The sequence below is a fragment of the Pogoniulus pusillus genome, chromosome 32, assembly GCF_015220805.1.
Source record: "Pogoniulus pusillus isolate bPogPus1 chromosome 32, bPogPus1.pri, whole genome shotgun sequence".
Taxonomy (NCBI): Eukaryota; Metazoa; Chordata; class Aves; order Piciformes; family Lybiidae; genus Pogoniulus; species Pogoniulus pusillus.
The window spans coordinates 13,096,980-13,114,615 of NC_087295.1; the positions used below are offsets into that span (position 1 = coordinate 13,096,980).

At 44.8% G+C, this 17,636-nt stretch overlaps 1 protein-coding gene across 1 annotated transcript in view; it reads right to left on the reverse strand.

Moving 5' to 3' along the window:
• NFX1 (nuclear transcription factor, X-box binding 1) overlaps nucleotides 1–17,636 on the reverse strand; it is a 65,589-nt gene that overhangs the window by 20,798 nt on the left and 27,155 nt on the right. The window contains exons 6-15 of the mRNA XM_064169544.1: nucleotides 16,751–16,822; nucleotides 14,009–14,148; nucleotides 12,946–13,045; nucleotides 12,604–12,821; nucleotides 10,312–10,409; nucleotides 6,508–6,538; nucleotides 5,469–5,551; nucleotides 3,949–4,057; nucleotides 930–1,049; nucleotides 145–224 (exon numbers count right to left, since the gene is read on the reverse strand). Of these exons, the coding sequence (XP_064025614.1) occupies nucleotides 145–224; nucleotides 930–1,049; nucleotides 3,949–4,057; nucleotides 5,469–5,551; nucleotides 6,508–6,538; nucleotides 10,312–10,409; nucleotides 12,604–12,821; nucleotides 12,946–13,045; nucleotides 14,009–14,148; nucleotides 16,751–16,822 (1,051 nt within the window). The remainder of the gene's footprint in view (nucleotides 1–144; nucleotides 225–929; nucleotides 1,050–3,948; nucleotides 4,058–5,468; nucleotides 5,552–6,507; nucleotides 6,539–10,311; nucleotides 10,410–12,603; nucleotides 12,822–12,945; nucleotides 13,046–14,008; nucleotides 14,149–16,750; nucleotides 16,823–17,636) is intronic.

A 17,636-nucleotide genomic window follows, 5' to 3' on the forward strand; every position in this document is an offset into this window, starting at 1 on the left:
GCTGGTCTGACTGCATATGGCATGAAAGACACCCATTTCTAATTTAATCCCACTAAACACAGCTCCAATAATACATTCTGTTCCAGAGAACTACAGTCATAGAGCTTTAGTAAGTATTCAAAACCATTAAGTAACCAAACTTACTTCGTGCTTGCCCATACACCATTTCTGAGTGAGATAGGTGCAAGGTGGACATTTCTCCTCACTGTGACATGAATGGTACACTGCAGTCACAGAAAGACAGAAGCCAGCAGAGTTTTACTAGCACACTTCAATCAAATGCATTAAAGGAGACAGTACAGATCATTAAACAGGGTTTGCATTTCAGAATGACACACTCTACAGAAAGTTTCATAGAATCAATCTGACTGGAAGAGACCTCCAAGCTCATCCAGTCCAACCTAGCACCCAGCCCTAGCCAGTCAACCAGACCATGATACTAAGTACCTCATCCAGGCTTTTCCTGAACACCTACAATCTTAGAATCAGTCAGGGTTGGAAGGAACCACAAGGATCATCTAGTTCCAACCCCCCTGCCATGGGCAGGGACACCCTACCCTAGATCGGGCTGGCCAGAGCCCCATCCAGCCTGGCCTTAAACACTTCCAGGGACAGGGACTCCACCACCTCCCTGGGCAGCCCATTCCAATGCCAATCACTCTCTCTGACAACAACTTCCTCCTAACATCCAGCCTAGACCTCCCCTGGCACAACTTCAGACTGTGTCCCCTTGTTCTATTACTGGTTGTCTGGGAGAAGAGACCAACACCCATCTGGCTACAGCCTCCCTTCAGGTAGTTGTACACAGCAATGAGGTCAGCTCTGAGCCTCCTCTTCTCCAGGCTGCACACCCCCAGATTTTCATCTGAACCCCCAAAAAACCCCACCACCCAAACAGGCCCAGAAGCAAAACTGAATTGCTGACTTACCTGGATGATCACAGTCATGTGGCCTGGTGCATGTTTTTTTACACTCTGGTGGCTGAGTGCCACAGGGGACAGGGGGATAAATCACAGATTCACCACAATAACAAGTTAACTCATCAAAACCTGAAAAATAAAATCAAACATATTCCAACAGCTATGTGTATCTGCACTTCTCCACTAAGATAAATCTTTAAATAACAGGCAAATGCTTTACTCCATCTTCATCTTTTGATATTAAGCACCACTGTGCCAGTTTGAAGCAGGCTAGAATGTTTTGGTGAGAAGAACTAGATTACAGGCTGTGGAAAGAAAACAAGGCTGATGTCTACTTCCCTCACAGCCTTGCTGAGATGTATAAAAACATAAGTCAAAACATAGATAAGACACTCGGCACCACTCTCACTGTGACTGATGGCTGAGCTGCATCTTACTCTCTAACCTCACCCTTCATTTTGGGCTAATCCACTTTGCTTCCTAACCCCCTGGCCAAACCTCCATTCTTCCTTGGGAGTGGGGTAAGGTAGAGAGGGGTGGGGGGAAGGTGTAGGGGTGGATGAGAGCCCCTCCTGGGGACTCAGGTTTCTGGGAGGGCTGTTGTGTTTCTGCATTACCTTTTACCTTGCCTATTTCTGTCTATAACTGTCTATACTGTAACTATCTGCTTGTATATTGTGCCAGCTGTAAATATAAGCTTCATTCATATTTCCAGAGCCAGATGAGACTAGTCTGGGTGATTTCTAAAGTGTGGGGGGGCAGGGAACACCCAAACCATCACAACCACCATAGCAATCTCATTTCATTACAAGCCAACTGTGCTCTGATCACTTAGGAATACCACTTGCTTTTAGAGAGTGTTTTTTTGACTGCAACGTTCTGAACTGGATCAAGAGAAATGCTCATATCATGTTAAAAGCTGTTGTTGTTCTATTGTTGACTTAAATGGAGAGATTTCTCTTGAATTCCCTCCCAGAAAGCATATAATCCAAATCTTGTTCCAAACTTGCCCCCACCATCACTTTTCCAGATCAACAGTTAGTTTTTGTCCTTTTGCCAAGCCCTGCACGTGGTACTGGAAAGAGTCCAGAGAAAATCACCAACAGGCTGCCAGTCTGTAGAATTCATCCTATCATGTCTTGTGCATACTTAAATCCATTTAGTATTGCATAAATCCTTATAAGCAGCTTATGAACCTGTCCAACTTGGTACATTTTGCAAGTTCTCTGGCTCAGGCAGCACACAGGAAAATGACAGTAACAACTGACAGGAGATGTAAGCCTCTCCAGGATAAGTCTGAATCTCAGACCTGAAAGTGAAATACAATCCTCAAGGATATTGCAGCAATGTGGAGAAGTTTAATTACCATGGTGATCACACTCATGAAATCCAGCATAGAAAAAAAAATGGTGTACACTGACCCAGTTGGACCCAAAGTTACTAATGGCACCTCTGAGATGTTTCAATCACTGTTTGCTTTGTCACAAGAAGCATTTGGACACAAAAGCATTTCTGTTTCTAAAGAGAAGCATGCACATCATATTCATAGGCAGCCTACTCATAGATTACCATTGTGTTTCAAGCACAGTGAGCATTAGAGTCTTTCTTATCTTCTATTTTCCAGGATGTTTCCATGAAAAATTAGGTCTCCCTAAAAATGGAGCTCTTTGACTATGGCTTTGTTGCATGACCTTGATCTATCATATAGGAGAGACAGATACTACTGCAGCTAACACACTTCCAGCTCTAAACAGCATCCTTACAATCTAGTGCAACACCTGCCTCTCTCCTTTTCATCACTGTCATAGTGTTTGGTTCATGCTTTCAACATAGAATCATAGAATCAACCAGGTTGGAAGAGACCTCCAAGATCATCCAGGCCAACCTAGTACCCAGCCCTAGCCAGTCAACCAGACCATGGCACTAAGTGCCTCAGCCAGGTTTTTCTTCAATACCTCCAGGGACAGTGCCTCCACCACCTCCCTGGGCAGCCCATTCCAATGCCAATCACTCTGTGAAGAACTTCCTCCTAACATCCAGCCTAGACCTTCCCTGGCACAACTTCAGGCTGTGTCCCCTTCTTCTGGTGCTGGTTACCTGGGAGGGGAGAAGAGATCAACCCCCACCTGGCTACAACCTCCCTTCAGGTAGTTGCAGACAGCAATGAGCTCTGCCCTGAGCCTCCTTTTCTCCAGACTGCACACCCCCAGCTCCCTCAGCCTCTCCTCATAGGGTTTGTGTTCCAGGCCCCTCGCCAGCTTTGTTGCCCTTCTCTGGACACCTTCCAGCACCTCAACATCTTTCTTGAATTGAGGAGCTCAGAACTGGACACAGTACTCAAGGTCTGGCCTGACCAGTGCTGAGTACAGAGGCAGAATAAGCTCCCTTGTCCTGCTGGCCACACTGTTCCTGATGCAGGCCAGGATGCCATTGGCTCTCTTGGCCACCTGGGCACACTGCTGGCTCATTGTCAGCCTACTCTCTACCAGTACCCCCAGGTCCCTTTCTCCCTGGCTGCTCTCAGCCACTCTGTTCCCAGCCTGTAGCACTGCTTGGGGTTGTTGTGATCAAAGTGTAGACCCCACACCTGACCATGTTAAATCTCTTCCCATTGGCCTCTGCCCACCCATCCAGCCTGGCCAGGTCCCTCTGCAGGGCTCTCCTACCGTCCAACAGATCAACACCTGCTCCTAGCTTGGTGTCATCTGCAAACTTACTGATGCTGGACTCAATCCCCTTGTCCAGATCATCAATAAAGATGTTGAATAGTACTGGGCCCAGTACTGATCCTTGGGGTACATCACTAGTGACAGCTGCTAACTGGATGTGGCACCATTCACCACCACTCTCTGGGCCCAGCCTTCCAGCCAGTTCTTGACCCATATCAGAGCGAATCTGTATATTCAGAGTGAACTGTATATTCTATCGATTCTGGCCCATTAGGATCACAGTCTGCTCAACTCTGACCAAATCAGTGAATACATTTCTGTCATATTTGAGAACTGATGTACTCTTGCATGTAACTCACTTGTCTGCCAGCAGGTTTGACAACTGCCCCGATGACAGGGTTCCTCACACCTGTGAAGCCCACAGTTGAGTTTACGCCCGCAAACCAAAGAACATTTATGTTCTGTGTCCTAGAGGGCAGCAAAAAAGAAAAGCAGCATTAAACTATAAACCCTGTTAGTTTAATTTTCTCTGTAAGGTTAAAATCATAGAATCAACCAGGTTGGAAGAGACCTCCAACATCATCCAGGCCAACCTAGCACCCATCCCCACCCAGTCAACCAGACCATGGCACTAAGTGCCTCAGCCAGGCTTGGCTTCGACACCTCCAGGGACGGTGCCTCCACCACCTCCCTGGGCAGCCCATTCCAATGCCAATCACTCTCTCTGACAACAACTTCCTCCTAACATCCAGCCTAGACCTCCCCTGGCACAACTTGAGACTGAGTCCCCTTGTTCTATTGCTGGTTGCCTGGGAGAAGAGGCAGCACCTGTCTACAATGTCCCTTCAGGTAGTTGTAGACGGCAGTGAGGTCTGCCCTGAGCCTCCTCTTCTGCAGGCTGCACACCCCCAGCTCCCTCAGCCTTTCCTCATAGGGTTTGTGCTCCAGGCCCCTCACCAGCTTTATTGCCCTTCTCTGGACAGATTCCAGCACCTCAACATCTCTCTTGAATTGAGGGGCCCAGAACTGGACACAGTACTCAAGGTGTGGCTTGACCAGTGCTGAGTACAGGGGAAGAAGAACCTCCCTTGTCCTACTGGCCAAAATACAATACTTGACAAAAGTGTACAATGTTAAAAACAGCTTAGATCTGGATCTATCCAGTTTTGCCATCACTGTATGGAGGCACAATTTTTAAGACCTCTGTTGCAGACATGGCTACATCACAGATTGTGCTGGATTCCCCTCCTTGTTCTCACAGGAATGCTGCACAGACAAAAGGCATCTTTACACTGATTTAATTGCATTTAGGTTGGAACTTGGCTTTACATTTGTAATGACAACAAATGCTGCAAAATCAACACACAAACTTCCACTGTGACCAATACCACAAACAGTGACTGAAAATCAGACAACTGTTTGGGCTGGAAAGGATCTTAAATATCATCTAGTTCCAACACTACTGTTACAGGCAGAAACACCTCCTGTTGAAGGCTGTAAGCTGGCCTTGAACATCTGCAGAGAATGGCTTACACATCTGCTCTGGGCAATCTGTTTCAGTGCCTCCTCACCCTCACCAAGAAGAACTTCTTTCTTGTATGTAACCTAAATCTGCCTTCTTTCAGTTTAAAGCTGTTATGCCTTGTCCTATCACTACAAGCCCTTGCAAAACGTTCTTCCCCAGCTTTCTTTCAGGGTCCCCTTAGGTACTGGAAGTTCTCCCTAGAGCCTCCTTTTCTTCAGGGTAAGCAACCCCAACTCTCACCCCCATCTTCACAGGAAAGGTAATTAAACAATGGAAAGAGACAAAAGAAAAACAATCTTTCCATACCACAACCAAAACTAATCACACACTCCAACAAGCCACACATTAACTTACCACACAGCAAACCTCATTACACTTGTGTCGTCCACATGACCTTTTCTTGTTGCATCTCTTGTCACACATGAATGTAATAGCAGCTGTTAAAAAACCAAAACCAAACCATCACAACAAACAAAAACCCCACAAGGAAAAAAGAAACAAAAAACCAAATAGCTGTAACCTTTACATCTTTGCTTATTCTGATAACCAAAGCTGTGATAACAGTATTATGTTAAGACCATTCCAGAGCATGGTCTGAAAGATACTAATTAAGCCAGCAAGCAAACTATTAATGGCTTGCAGAACACAGAGAATAGGTTATCCTGATACACTGGTTTTGTATTTGACTGACTTTTACTGCTTTACAACTACTGTTGGTATGCTCATGAAACTGGTGCTAACAAAGAACATTCTTATCACTGTCCCCAGCCAACTTCTGGATTCTGACAAACAAAGCCTTCATAGACAGAATTCCCAACTAAGAAACATGTATATTACTTCCTTATGCATCTCAGAAGTAAGCATCTCAGCATGACAGAGATCCATCAAGTAATTTGCTGAGGTGAATTTTGAGTTGTCACATCCAGAATACTAAGAATGGGAACTCTTTGCCAAGCTCAGATGCAAAAACCAGCAACATGCAACCATGAAGCAGAATCAAAGCTCATACTTGGACAAAAGCAGAGCAGAAGTACTACTTTGTGTGTAAGCTGCACAAATTGACCCAAAGATATGCAGGATGTCAGGGGAGTAACCCAGTGAATAGGGCAGGCAGCACAAGAAACTGCTCCAGTTTAAACAGGCAGGTTGTCAGAAATCTTACAGATCAAATGCTTAAGAAGCCTTTACTTATGCAAAATAAAGAGATATGAAAGAGGTTCATTAGAAACTTCTTCCTCCAAGTAGTATCAACTCAAGGAATTATCAACTTGGCATAGACATATGCAGTACTGAATGGGTGTTTGCTAACTTGGCCAAGCAAATCCAAAATGAGTATGAGCTGTGGATCAGTGTTAAAACAAGTCTGTATTATATATGCAAGATAATACTGTACCTTTATTTCTCAGGAGAGCACAGGGGACTTCCTGAAAAACAAGCAAGGATCCATTAGGTTAAAAGAAGGAAACAACTGAAACTTATCTAGAAAACATCTAGTTCCATGATACAGAAATATGTAGCATTGTTTCCAGGTGTGTAACACTTCTGGATTCAAAAGTCAACCAAATTTGGGACTAAAAATCCTCAAATCTTTTAGCACAGTACTTTTTCATTTGAGATTCAACACAAATTAGCAGGCTTGCATTCCCCACTTAATAAGCAGATAAATTTGTGCTTTGATCAACTCTCCCAGAAATGCAATTCTGGCTTGATAAAAAAAAAGGGAAGACAGAGTGAAGTCAAAACTCATGGTCAAGGAAATCTCACATAAAGACATACATGAAAATAGAAGGTGATTTATAGATTCACAGAACAGGCTGGAAGGGACCACAACAATCATCCAGTTCCAACCTCCCCGCCACAGGCAGGGACACCCTACCCTAGAGCAGGCTGCACACAGCCTCAGCCAGCCTGGCCTCAAACACCTCCAGCCATGGGGCCTCAACCACCTCCCTGGGCAACCCATTCCAGCCTCTCACCACTCTCATGCTCAACAACTTCCTCCTCACCTCCACTCTGAACATCCCCACCTCCAGCTCTGCTCCATTCCCCCCAGTCCTGTCACTCCCTCACAGCCTAAAAAGTCCCTCCCCAGCTTTTATGTAGCCCCCTTCAGATCCTGGAAGGCCACAAGAAGGTCCCCTGGGAGCCTCCTCTTCTCCAGACTGCACAGCCCCAACTCCCTCAGTCTGTGCTCACAGCAGAGCTGCTGCAGCCCTCTGAGCATCCTCCTGGCCCTGCTCTGCACACACTCCAGCATCTCCACATCCTTCTTGGAATGGGGGCTCCAGAACTGGATGCAGTACTCCAGGTGGGGTCTCAGCAGAGCAGAGTAGAGGAAGAGAATCCCCTCCCTGGCCCTGCTGGCCACACTTCTCCTGCTGCAGCCCAGGCTCTGGTTGGCCCTCCAGGCTGCAAGTGCACACTGCTGGCTCCTGTTTTGCTTCTCATCCAGCAGCACCCCCAAGTCCCTCTACTCAGGGCTGCTCTCCAGCCACTCACTGCCCAGCCTGGAGTTGTGCTTGGGATTGCTTTGATCCAGATGCAGGACCTTGCACTTGGTCTTGTTGAACCTCCTGAGGTCGGCTTGTGCCACAGAATGGCTTGAGTGAGAATGGCTCAAGTTAGAAGAGACCTTAAAGATCATCTAATTTCAATCCCTCTGGCATTGTCAGGGACATTTTCTACTAGAGCAGGTTGCTCAAGGCTTCATCCAATCTGGCCATGAACACCTCCTCAGGGAGGGAGCAACCTGTTCAAGTGATGGATGAAAAGAACATTGTTGATTGACTACACAAACCTCACTGCTTTGTTTCAGGCCTCAAAAGAAAAGAGAATTTGATGCCTTCTACCCTGTAACTACCCTCAAGCAAACTTGTAGGAGAAAACAGATTCCTTTCTGAAGCAAAGTCTCAGTCATTCTTAGAGATTTAGAGACTGAGATATTCAGAAGCTGTCTGTATTTATAGGTGACATATAACAGGTCAGAAAATCATCACAGTAGTAGCTGAAGATTTCAAAGCTGTGATAACAGAAAGTAGCATAGCTTAAAAATATACTAACTTTTATATAACTGCTGAGAAGGTGGCTGGAGAAGGACTGTTTACAAAAGGCCTGTAGTGATAGGATGAGGGGCAATGGTTTGAAATCAGACAACAGTAGATGTAGATTGGATGTCAGGAACACCATGAAGGTGGTGGAACACTGCAACAGGTTGTCCAGGAAGGTGAGTTGAGGCCTCATCCCTGGAGGGTGGTCAGGCTCAACAAGGCTCTAAGCAGCTTGATCTAGTGGAGGATGTCCCTGTTTACTGCAGGGGAATTGAACTAGATGTCCTTTGGAGATTCCTTCTAGCCCAAACCATTTTGAGAATGGGGACAAGTAAAAACTTTGTATTCTCTCAAAAAAAAAGTATATACAACAAATCTACCATCTACAACTAGAAAGTTTTAGTTAGAAAGTTTTAGTTAGCTTTTATGTTAGGACAGTCCTGTTCAATATCTTTATTGATGATCTGGACGAGGGGATTGAGTCCAGCATCAGTAAGTTTGCAGATGACACCAAGCTAGGAGCAGGTGTTGATCTGTTGGAAGGTAGGAGAGCCCTGCAGAGGGACCTGGCCAGGCTGGATGGGTGGGCAGAGGCCAATGGGATGAGATTTAACAAGGCCAAGTGCAGGGTTCTGCACTTTGGCCACAACAACCCCAAGCAGCGCTACAGGCTGGGGCTAGAGCGGCTGAGAGCAGCCAGGAGGAAAGGGACCTGGGGGTACTGATAGATAGCAGGCTGAAGATGAGCCAGCAGTGTGCTCAGGTGGCCAAGAGAGCCAGTGGCATCCTGGCCTGCATCAGGAACAGTGTGGCCAGTAGGACAAGGGAGGTTATTCTTCTCCTGTACTCAGCACTGCTCAGGCCACACCTTGAGTGCTGTGTCCAGTTCTGGGCCCCTAATTCAAGAGAGATGTTGAGGTGCTGGAACATGTCCAGAGAAGGGCAACAAAGCTGGTGAGGGGCCTGGAACACAAATCCTATGAGGAGAGGCTGAGGGAGCTAGGCCTGTTTAGCCTGGAGGAGGCTCAGGGGTGATCTTATTACTGTCTACAACTACCTGAAGGGGCATTGTAGCCAGGTGGGGGGTGGCCTCTTCTCCCAGGCAACCAGCAATAGAATAAGGGGACACAGTCTCAAGTTGTGCCAGGGTAGGTATAGGCTGGATGTTAGGAAGAAGTTCTTCACAGGGAGAGTGATTGGCATTGGAATGGGCTGCCCAGGGAGGTGGTGGAGTCACTGTCCCTGGGGGTCTTCAAGAAAAGCCTGGATGAGGCACTTAGTGCCATGGTCTGGTTGACTGGCTAGGGCTGGGTGCTAGGTTGGACTGGATGATCTTGGAGGTCTCTTCCAACCTGGTTGATTCTATGATTCTATGACACTCCTCCCTCATCTCACAGGATTCTTGGCAAAACTTTGAGCTTTACAAACAGTGCAGGTTAACACAGGACTTCACAGACAGCTTAAAAAAAGAGATTCTGACTAAACTCTCCAAAATACTTCCACAGATTGCCTTCAGAAGTAACTCATATCAGCATTTCATGGCATAATTGAGTTAGCATCTATCAGTTAGTATACAATAGATGTTCTTGCCACTAAGGAGCACAGCATCTCTTACACCTCTTAACTTTCATTTTTCCTGACTAAGATGAAGGGAATTGAACATCTGTTTTACAAGGAGAGACTGATGAGCTGGGGCTCTTTAGCTTGGATAAGAGAAGGCTGAGAGGTGACCTCATCAATGGCTATAAATATGTAAAGGTGTGTGCCAGAAGGCTGGAGCCAGGCTCTGCTGGGTGGTGCCTCATGACAGGACAAGGGGCAGTGGGTGGAAGCTGAGGCATAGGCAGTTTCATTTAAACACGAGGAGGAGTTTTGTTTCCCTGTGAGGGTGATAGAGCACTGGAACAGGCTGCCCAGGGCGGGGTGTGGAGTCTCCCTCTCTGGAGATATTCCAAACCTACCTGATGTGTTCCTGTATGATCTGGTATAGGCAATGCTGCTCTGGCAGGGGGGTTGGACTGGATGAGCTTTTGAGGTCACTTCCCTGACATTCTACGATTCTATGCCTCGACTACCTTCAGCTCCTTCTTCTCCACCACTTCAAAACAGCCAATATTACCTGTTTCCATGGCCAAGTTCTGTACACTCACCTTCTTTTTGAAGCCACACCTACAGTAAATATTTGATGTGCGAGAACACGGTCTACACTCTCCTTCATGGCAAAGGCTTTCACATGTATGAATTAACTCTAGCAAAAGGAAAACATAAAGACAACAACTTAAAATCCATGACTTGGAACTTCATATTCTTTAGCAGCATCAGTGGTTCAAAACACTAAGCTAATGTGCAGCTGCCTTTCTAAACAAATTAACTAATTTGAATTAAATGTGCATAAAGTGTTACCATTATTTGCAGCTTTTGGATGGTGAATCTAAAGACCAGAGTTTTGGGTCAACAATTAACATTGAAAATGCATACATTTACATTAATGTAGGAGAAGAAATAAAAACTGAAGAAAAAAGAGCAAAGGAATGTGTGTGACACTGAGGTCTAAGAATTGGATTCCATGATTTACAATGTTTACCTTCATATTTCAAGTCTAAGATTGAAATTGAACTCAACGCTAAATGACTCACAGAGGGCACACACTGGTGAAGTTCAACAAGGACAAGTGCAGAGTCCTGCATCTGGGGAGGTATAATAACAACTGCACCAGTACAGGCTGGGAGGTGACTGCTGGAGAGCAGCCCTGTGGAGAGGGACCTGGGGGTCCTGGTGGCTAACAAGTTACCCATGGCACAGCAATGTGCCCTGGTGGCCAAGAAGGCCAATGGGATCCTGGGGTGTATTAGGAGGACTGTGTCCAGCAGATCAAGGGAGGTTCTTCTCTCCCTCTACTCTGCCCTGCTGAGACCTCATCTTGAATACTGTGTTCAGTTTTGGGCTGCCCAGTTGAAGAGGAACAGGGATCTGATGGAGAGGGTCCAGCAGAGGGCTAGGAGGATGATGAGGGGACAGGAGGGCATGGCTGATGAGGAGAGGCTGAGGGACCTGGGGCTGCTTAGTCTGGAGAAGAGAAGACTGAGAGGGGATTTGATCAATGTTTATAAGTATCTGAGGGCTGCCAGGAGTGGGGGGACAGGCTCTGCTCACTGCTCCCTGGAATAGGACAAAGAGCAATGGGTGTAAGTTGCAGCAAAAGAGGTTCTGCCTCAACACAAGGGGGAACTTCTTAACTGTAAGGGTCACAGAGCACTGGCACAGACTGCCCAGAGAGGTTGTGGGGTCTCCTTCTCTGGAGCCTTTCCAGGCCTGTCTGGATGTGTTCCTCTGTGATCAGTGTTAGATAGGATTGTCCTATTCTGGCAGGGGGGTTGGACTCGATGATCTCCTTGGGTCCCTTCCAACCCCTAACATCCTGTGAGCCTGTGACTCTTTCCCTTTCTACTTCTGGTCCTCAGACTGACAGAATGGATCAGTAATCAGTAAGAAGCCCTCATCCTCACAGCGTTAGTCTCTCTCTTCTCTGAAGTCTAACTCATCACAATTAAATATGTAGTCTGTAAAACCAGAGCTCATTATTACAGTTCAATACACTTGGGTTTGACACTCACTGAAGTGTTGAACTGTTTCTGCACTTAAGCTTCTCAAGCTACTTCTTGCATTGTTACTCTTGTAAGAGCAGGGTATGAGCATGTACTGCAGGCACTTGAACAAAAGCATTTATCTCTGCCAGTTTCCACACGAGAATCTGAAGATCTTTGTGGGCTTTGAAAAGAGGCTGAGGGAGCTGGGATTGTTCAGCCTGGAGAAGAGGAGGCTCAGAGGAGACCTTACTGCTGTCTACAACTACCTGAGGGGAGGTTGTGGCCAGGAGGAGGTTGCTCTCTTCTCTCAGGTGGCCAGCACCAGAACAAGAGGACACAGCCTCAAGCTACACCAGGGGAGATTTAGGCTTGAGGTGAGGAGAAAGTTCTTCACTGAGAGAGTCATTGGACACTGGAATGGGCTGCCCGGGGGAGGTGGTGGAGTCGCCGTCCCTGGAGCTGTCCAAGGCAGGATTGGATGTGGCACTTGGTGCCATGGTCTAGCCTTGAGCTCTGTGGTAAAGGGTTGGACTTGATGATCTATGAGGTCTCTTCCAACCTTGGTGATACTGTGACATCTGTACATAGTACTCTCTGGAAATTGCTACAGGTCTATTCATCTGCCCTTATAGGAACAGTGCATGTAACAGAATTTAAAAGGCCAGCGTTAGTGCTGCCTTGACAAATACATTCCCTAGTTTTAATGTACCTTTATGAACAGCCAACCAGACTACAGGATCTCTATTTAACACCTAAAAATGACTAATCAAGTGTTAATTTCTAGAGATGAAACAGTTATTTTTAGTTCAAGCAAGGAGTAAATCTGAATTCTTTGCTGCAGAAAGTCCTCATTACCATAGCTACCACAAGCAAGAGGTTTGCCACACGTTTTTCCACACGATGGGATAGGATCTGTGCATATTTTACGTTCAACACATCCCAGTTCCAGTAATTTGCTGAGAGGAGTCTGACCACAGGGACAGCGATACACTACTTGTGGAAGCCGTGGACAGAGCTGGCAAGGCTGAGGATGGCACACTTGGGTACAGTTGTGCCTCCCACAGTTCAATTTCCTGGAATAAACAGAACAAAGGAACAAAACCAAAATGAATGAACAAAGAAAAGGAATTATTCAAAAGTATCACGATTGCTAAGTGTGAATAAAATGACCTTTTTTCTTTTCAGAAGTGACCTTACTTGCCACATATATTCTGACATGAGAAGTTCCCAAATCCATCTGAGAATTCTTCCTTTGTCCCACACAATACTTCTTTAAAGTTGCTTCCACAGTAACACACTGGAAGAAAGCAATGTTCCACAGAGAGTATTGGTAACAAAACACCTCCAAGAGTACACCAAAAATAAATGAGAATTTATTAGTCAGTTTTTAGGAGAACAATGAAGTTGCTCTTCTTTACATTTCAGCACCAGAAATCCTACAGAAACTGCAATTCCTGTTTTATTTTGTTTGATAAGGAGATGAAAACTAAAGAGTACTGTGGTACCACCTGCATGAAAAGGTTACTTATCAGAGCGATACACACAACAAATTAATTCTTACCTTAAAAGTTCAGAAAATCAACTTTTCTATACTAATTATTCAGCAAAAAAACATTTGTATACTGGCACATGGACAAGCTAATTTCCATTCAAGACCAAACTCAGAAAATGTAAACAGAAACCACGAGTGGCTTGTTGAAATGTGTTTTCCTATGTTCTTTCAATACTTCTTCCATGCATTGTTTGAGCAAGTCTTAGAATTATAGTAAAAGATTAAATAGGATAATAGGACAACTCAGGACAGAAGGGCCATCAGGCTACCAGCTAGTCCAAGCTCTTACTTAAAGCATTCTTCAGTGAGATCAGATCAAGTTGCTCATTATTTTATTCATTCAGTTGAGTATTTAAAACCTTCAGTTTTTCCCTCATAGCTAGTTCCATCGTTTCAGCTTTGGCTCACTATCTCTCATCCTCCATCAATGCACAGTCTGCTTCTACCTTCTCAACTACCTTCTATCAATTGCTGAAAGGCTACTGCCTTCTCAAGCTAATCAAGTCCAGTGCCACTGCCCTGTTCCAAAAGGGCACATACTCCAACAGCCTGGTCATCTTGGTAGGATTCTTCCTAGTTATGCTTAAGTACTCCTGCAATAAATTTGGGGGTTAAGTAAAAATCAAGCGCTTGTCTCTTGGCAATGCTTCTTTTTGCCACCCTCTTGATTTCATAGTATAGACTGGAATAAGGCATTCCAATACTTACCCTGCTGTACTGTTAATTGGCAAGGTGAACACTTTCCTGCATGGCACACTTGAGTACAGTTGTGCTTACCACAGTTTAAAGTATTTCCACATACATTAGAACAACGAATTTTTGTTGATTGGCCGCAGCGAACGGAATGACTGTAGAGAAATGGCATCACAGTCTGTCAGCTACCTTAACACCAACAGAGCATTTAGCAACATGAAAATACTCTTTCAGCAAGGCTTTGAAGGGAGGATTACTCAGTAAAGAAAGATTTTGTTTAAGAAATAACCTTCCAGTCTTCTTTTTCGCCTCCGCTTCCTTTTTCCCCGCCTGTGCTAGTTTGAGGCTAATTGGAATATTTTAATGAGAAAAATTAGATTACAGGCTATGAAAAAGAAAACTATGCTAATGGTGACTTCACTCATAGGCTTGCTGAGATATATAAACCCAAGAACACAGGATGTAGATAAGAGAGTAAGCTTCTCTGTCACAGTTGGTGCCTGTGCCTTTTATTCTCCTGTGTAACCCAACTAATTCTGCCTCTAATCCCCTATGCCAATTCTCCAAACTCACCTGGACCATAAGGTATACTCTGGGGTAAGGTAGATGTGCTAGTTTGAAGCTAGCTAGAATGTTTTGGTGAGAACTAGATTACAGGCTGTGAAAGAGAAACAAGGGTTTGGTCTAGTTGACTGGATAGGGCTGGGGGATAGGTTGGACTGGATGATCTTCGAGGTCTCTTCCAACCTGGTTGATTCTATGATTCTAAGGGTGATGTCTACCACACTCATAGGCTTACTGAGATGTATAAAAACAAAAATCCAAACATAGATAAGGGAGTAGCTCTTTGCCTGAGCTGCATTCTTCTCTCTAACCTCACCCTCCAACTCTCTGATTAATCCACTTTGTTTCCTAACCCCCTGGCCGAACCTCCACTTTTCCTTGGGGCATAAGGCAATGTCTGGGTAAGGTAGAGGGGTGAAGAAGGTGGAAAGGCAGTTGGGAGCCCCTCCTGGGGACTCAGGTTTCTGGGAGGGCTGTTGTGTTTCTGTATTACCTTTTACCTTGTCTATTTCTGTCTATAACTGTATATACTGTAACTATCTGCTTGTATATTGTGCCACCTGTAAATATGAGCTTCATTCAAATTTCCAGAGCCAGCTGAGCCTAGTCTGGGTGATTTCCAAAGTTGGGGAGGAGCAGGGAACACCCAAACCATCACAGTAGAGGGGTGGAAAAAAGGTGGAAGGGTGGTTGGGAGCCCCTCCTAGGGACTCCAATTTCTAGGTGGGCTGTTGTGTTGCTGTACTACTTTTAACTTGTATATTTCTGTCTACAGCTGTAAACACTGTAAATATCTGCTTGTGCTAAGCTGTGAATATAAAGCTTCATTCCTTAACTTCCAGCTGTCTGAGTCTAGTCTGGGTGATATTCTTAAGAGTGGAGGGGCAGGTAACTCCCAAACCATCACACCATCCTATTAAAGTTCCTACAGTAGTGAGCCTACGTCATTTTCTCTCAAGAAAATGGAAAGAACAAAGGTGACAATAAGCTGAAGCATGGTTGTGCATGATGCCAGAGAGCAAATGTTTCTATTACAGACATCCTTCCCAAGAATGAAGTCAACTGAGCTGAACGAAGATAGGGATAGAAGCACTAACAGTGACTCGACAGTCTACAAAAATACCTCAAATATAAATTGTTAAAGAAGAGGAGATAAAACTTCTTTCTCCACTCTGTCTGCCCTCAAACAACGGCTGTAAAACCTACTTCTGAGTCAGAGGCACCATACTGTGGGAATGCAGAGTGAAGGAGGATAATAACAAGTGGATGCTGACCTTGGTTCCCACCAGCTGCTGGCTAACTTATCTCAGAAGGGATAGATAACAGACACCTCATTAATGAGAAAAACAAGGTGTGGTTTATGCTGATGGATTGGGTTGTCCCTGACTAATTATACTAATATGTAGGTGTGTGCCTTGTGGCCCTGAGGGTGTTTATTGAGAGTACAATGATCAGTAAAGGTCTCTGGCATAATTCACACTGAATCATCTGGAGTCCACGTGGCATTGCCTTTGATCACGCTGATCCGCGAGGGCCTTGACCACGCTCCTGCAGCAAGCTAATCAGGGTGTTTAACAACCCCATACCATATCTCTTGGATCCTATTACAGTACCATATGAAAAAATGCTATTTAGAAGCAAGTGTTACATATGAAATGTAAAGGCAGGACAGCAATGACACTTTGTGTATCCATCACAGAAAGACAGCCTTCAAGTCTAGCCTACCACATCTGTCTTGCTAGTAGTACAGGTCCACTAAAGTGTACACACTGCTTTTGGAATAACTGTTTTTGGAATGCAGTAATTTGATATCCTATTCATACACAAAAAATGTGAACCTTTTTCTACTTCTTTTCCTGTCTTCTACAAAATAGGTAAGTGCTAGAAGAGGACTCCTAAAACAAATCAACTCACAGACCTTTTGGACAGGTCAATTGCACAAATCAAACTGATTTTAATCCAGACAACTCTTTTAAGCCGAAGTAAAAATAGTAAGATTAAAATAATAAGATTAAAAGCAATTTCATTTTTAGAAAACACAGCATTCTCCACATGATTTTGGTGCACAAATCAAAGTTACAGCTCAGAATATATTTTTTCAGTAAACTCTTAATAAACCAAAGAAGTAGTTTATAAACTTTTAACAAACTATTCTTATATCAAGTTTTGTTTGTGTAAGAAAAGTCTTCTCACCTTGTTTTTCCACATTCACATGTTTTTGTCACAAAGGCTGGGCACGAAGGGCAAGGTCCTGGATGGCACAGTCTTAAAAATAAGTAAAAAATGCAAACAAAATTGCAAAGTTAACTTCAGCTACACTGCACTCCCAGAGAAACAGTCCATCATGACCCAGCCTGCAGATCAGAACATTATAGAAGCCCCTTGCACTGCTGCAGGTTATGAAAACGCTCCTCCTCTACCAGTCCTCCCAAGTCTGCAACAAGGCCTAGGGTGGGTATAGGCTGGATGTTAGGAAGAAGTTCTTCACAGAGAGAGTGATTTCCCATTGGAATGGGCTGCCCAGGGAGGTGGTGGAGTCACCGTCCCTGGGGGTCTTCAAGAAGAGACTGGATGAGGCACTTAGTGCCATGGTCTAGTTGATTGGATAGGGCTGGGTGCTAGGTTGGACTGGATGATCTTGGAGGTCTCTTCCAACCTGGTTGATTCTATGATTCTATGATTCTATCATCCAGACTAGGCCAGCTCTTAAAAGTAAACCCAATCAATTACATGATAAACAATTTCAACAGAAACACCAAAATCAAGACCAAAACTCAAACCCTCTCTGGTAGGTCAGTTTTATGGCATAAAGGAAGAGTTAAAGAAGCATCAGAAAAGGCCCAAGGAAGGGGAAAAAAAAGTGCAAAACTGGATACAGCAGGAAAAATGTGATAGACAGTAGAACAGGAAGAAAGTAAACCCATTGATATAAGATTGCACTGTGGAACTTCAGACAACAACTAACTTACATGTTCTGCAACAGAAAGCATCTTTGTAAGGGGACAGCACTGTAATATTTCACTGTCCTGACTTCCAGTTCCCACAGATTCACATAGGATGCATGCTGGCTTATAAACTT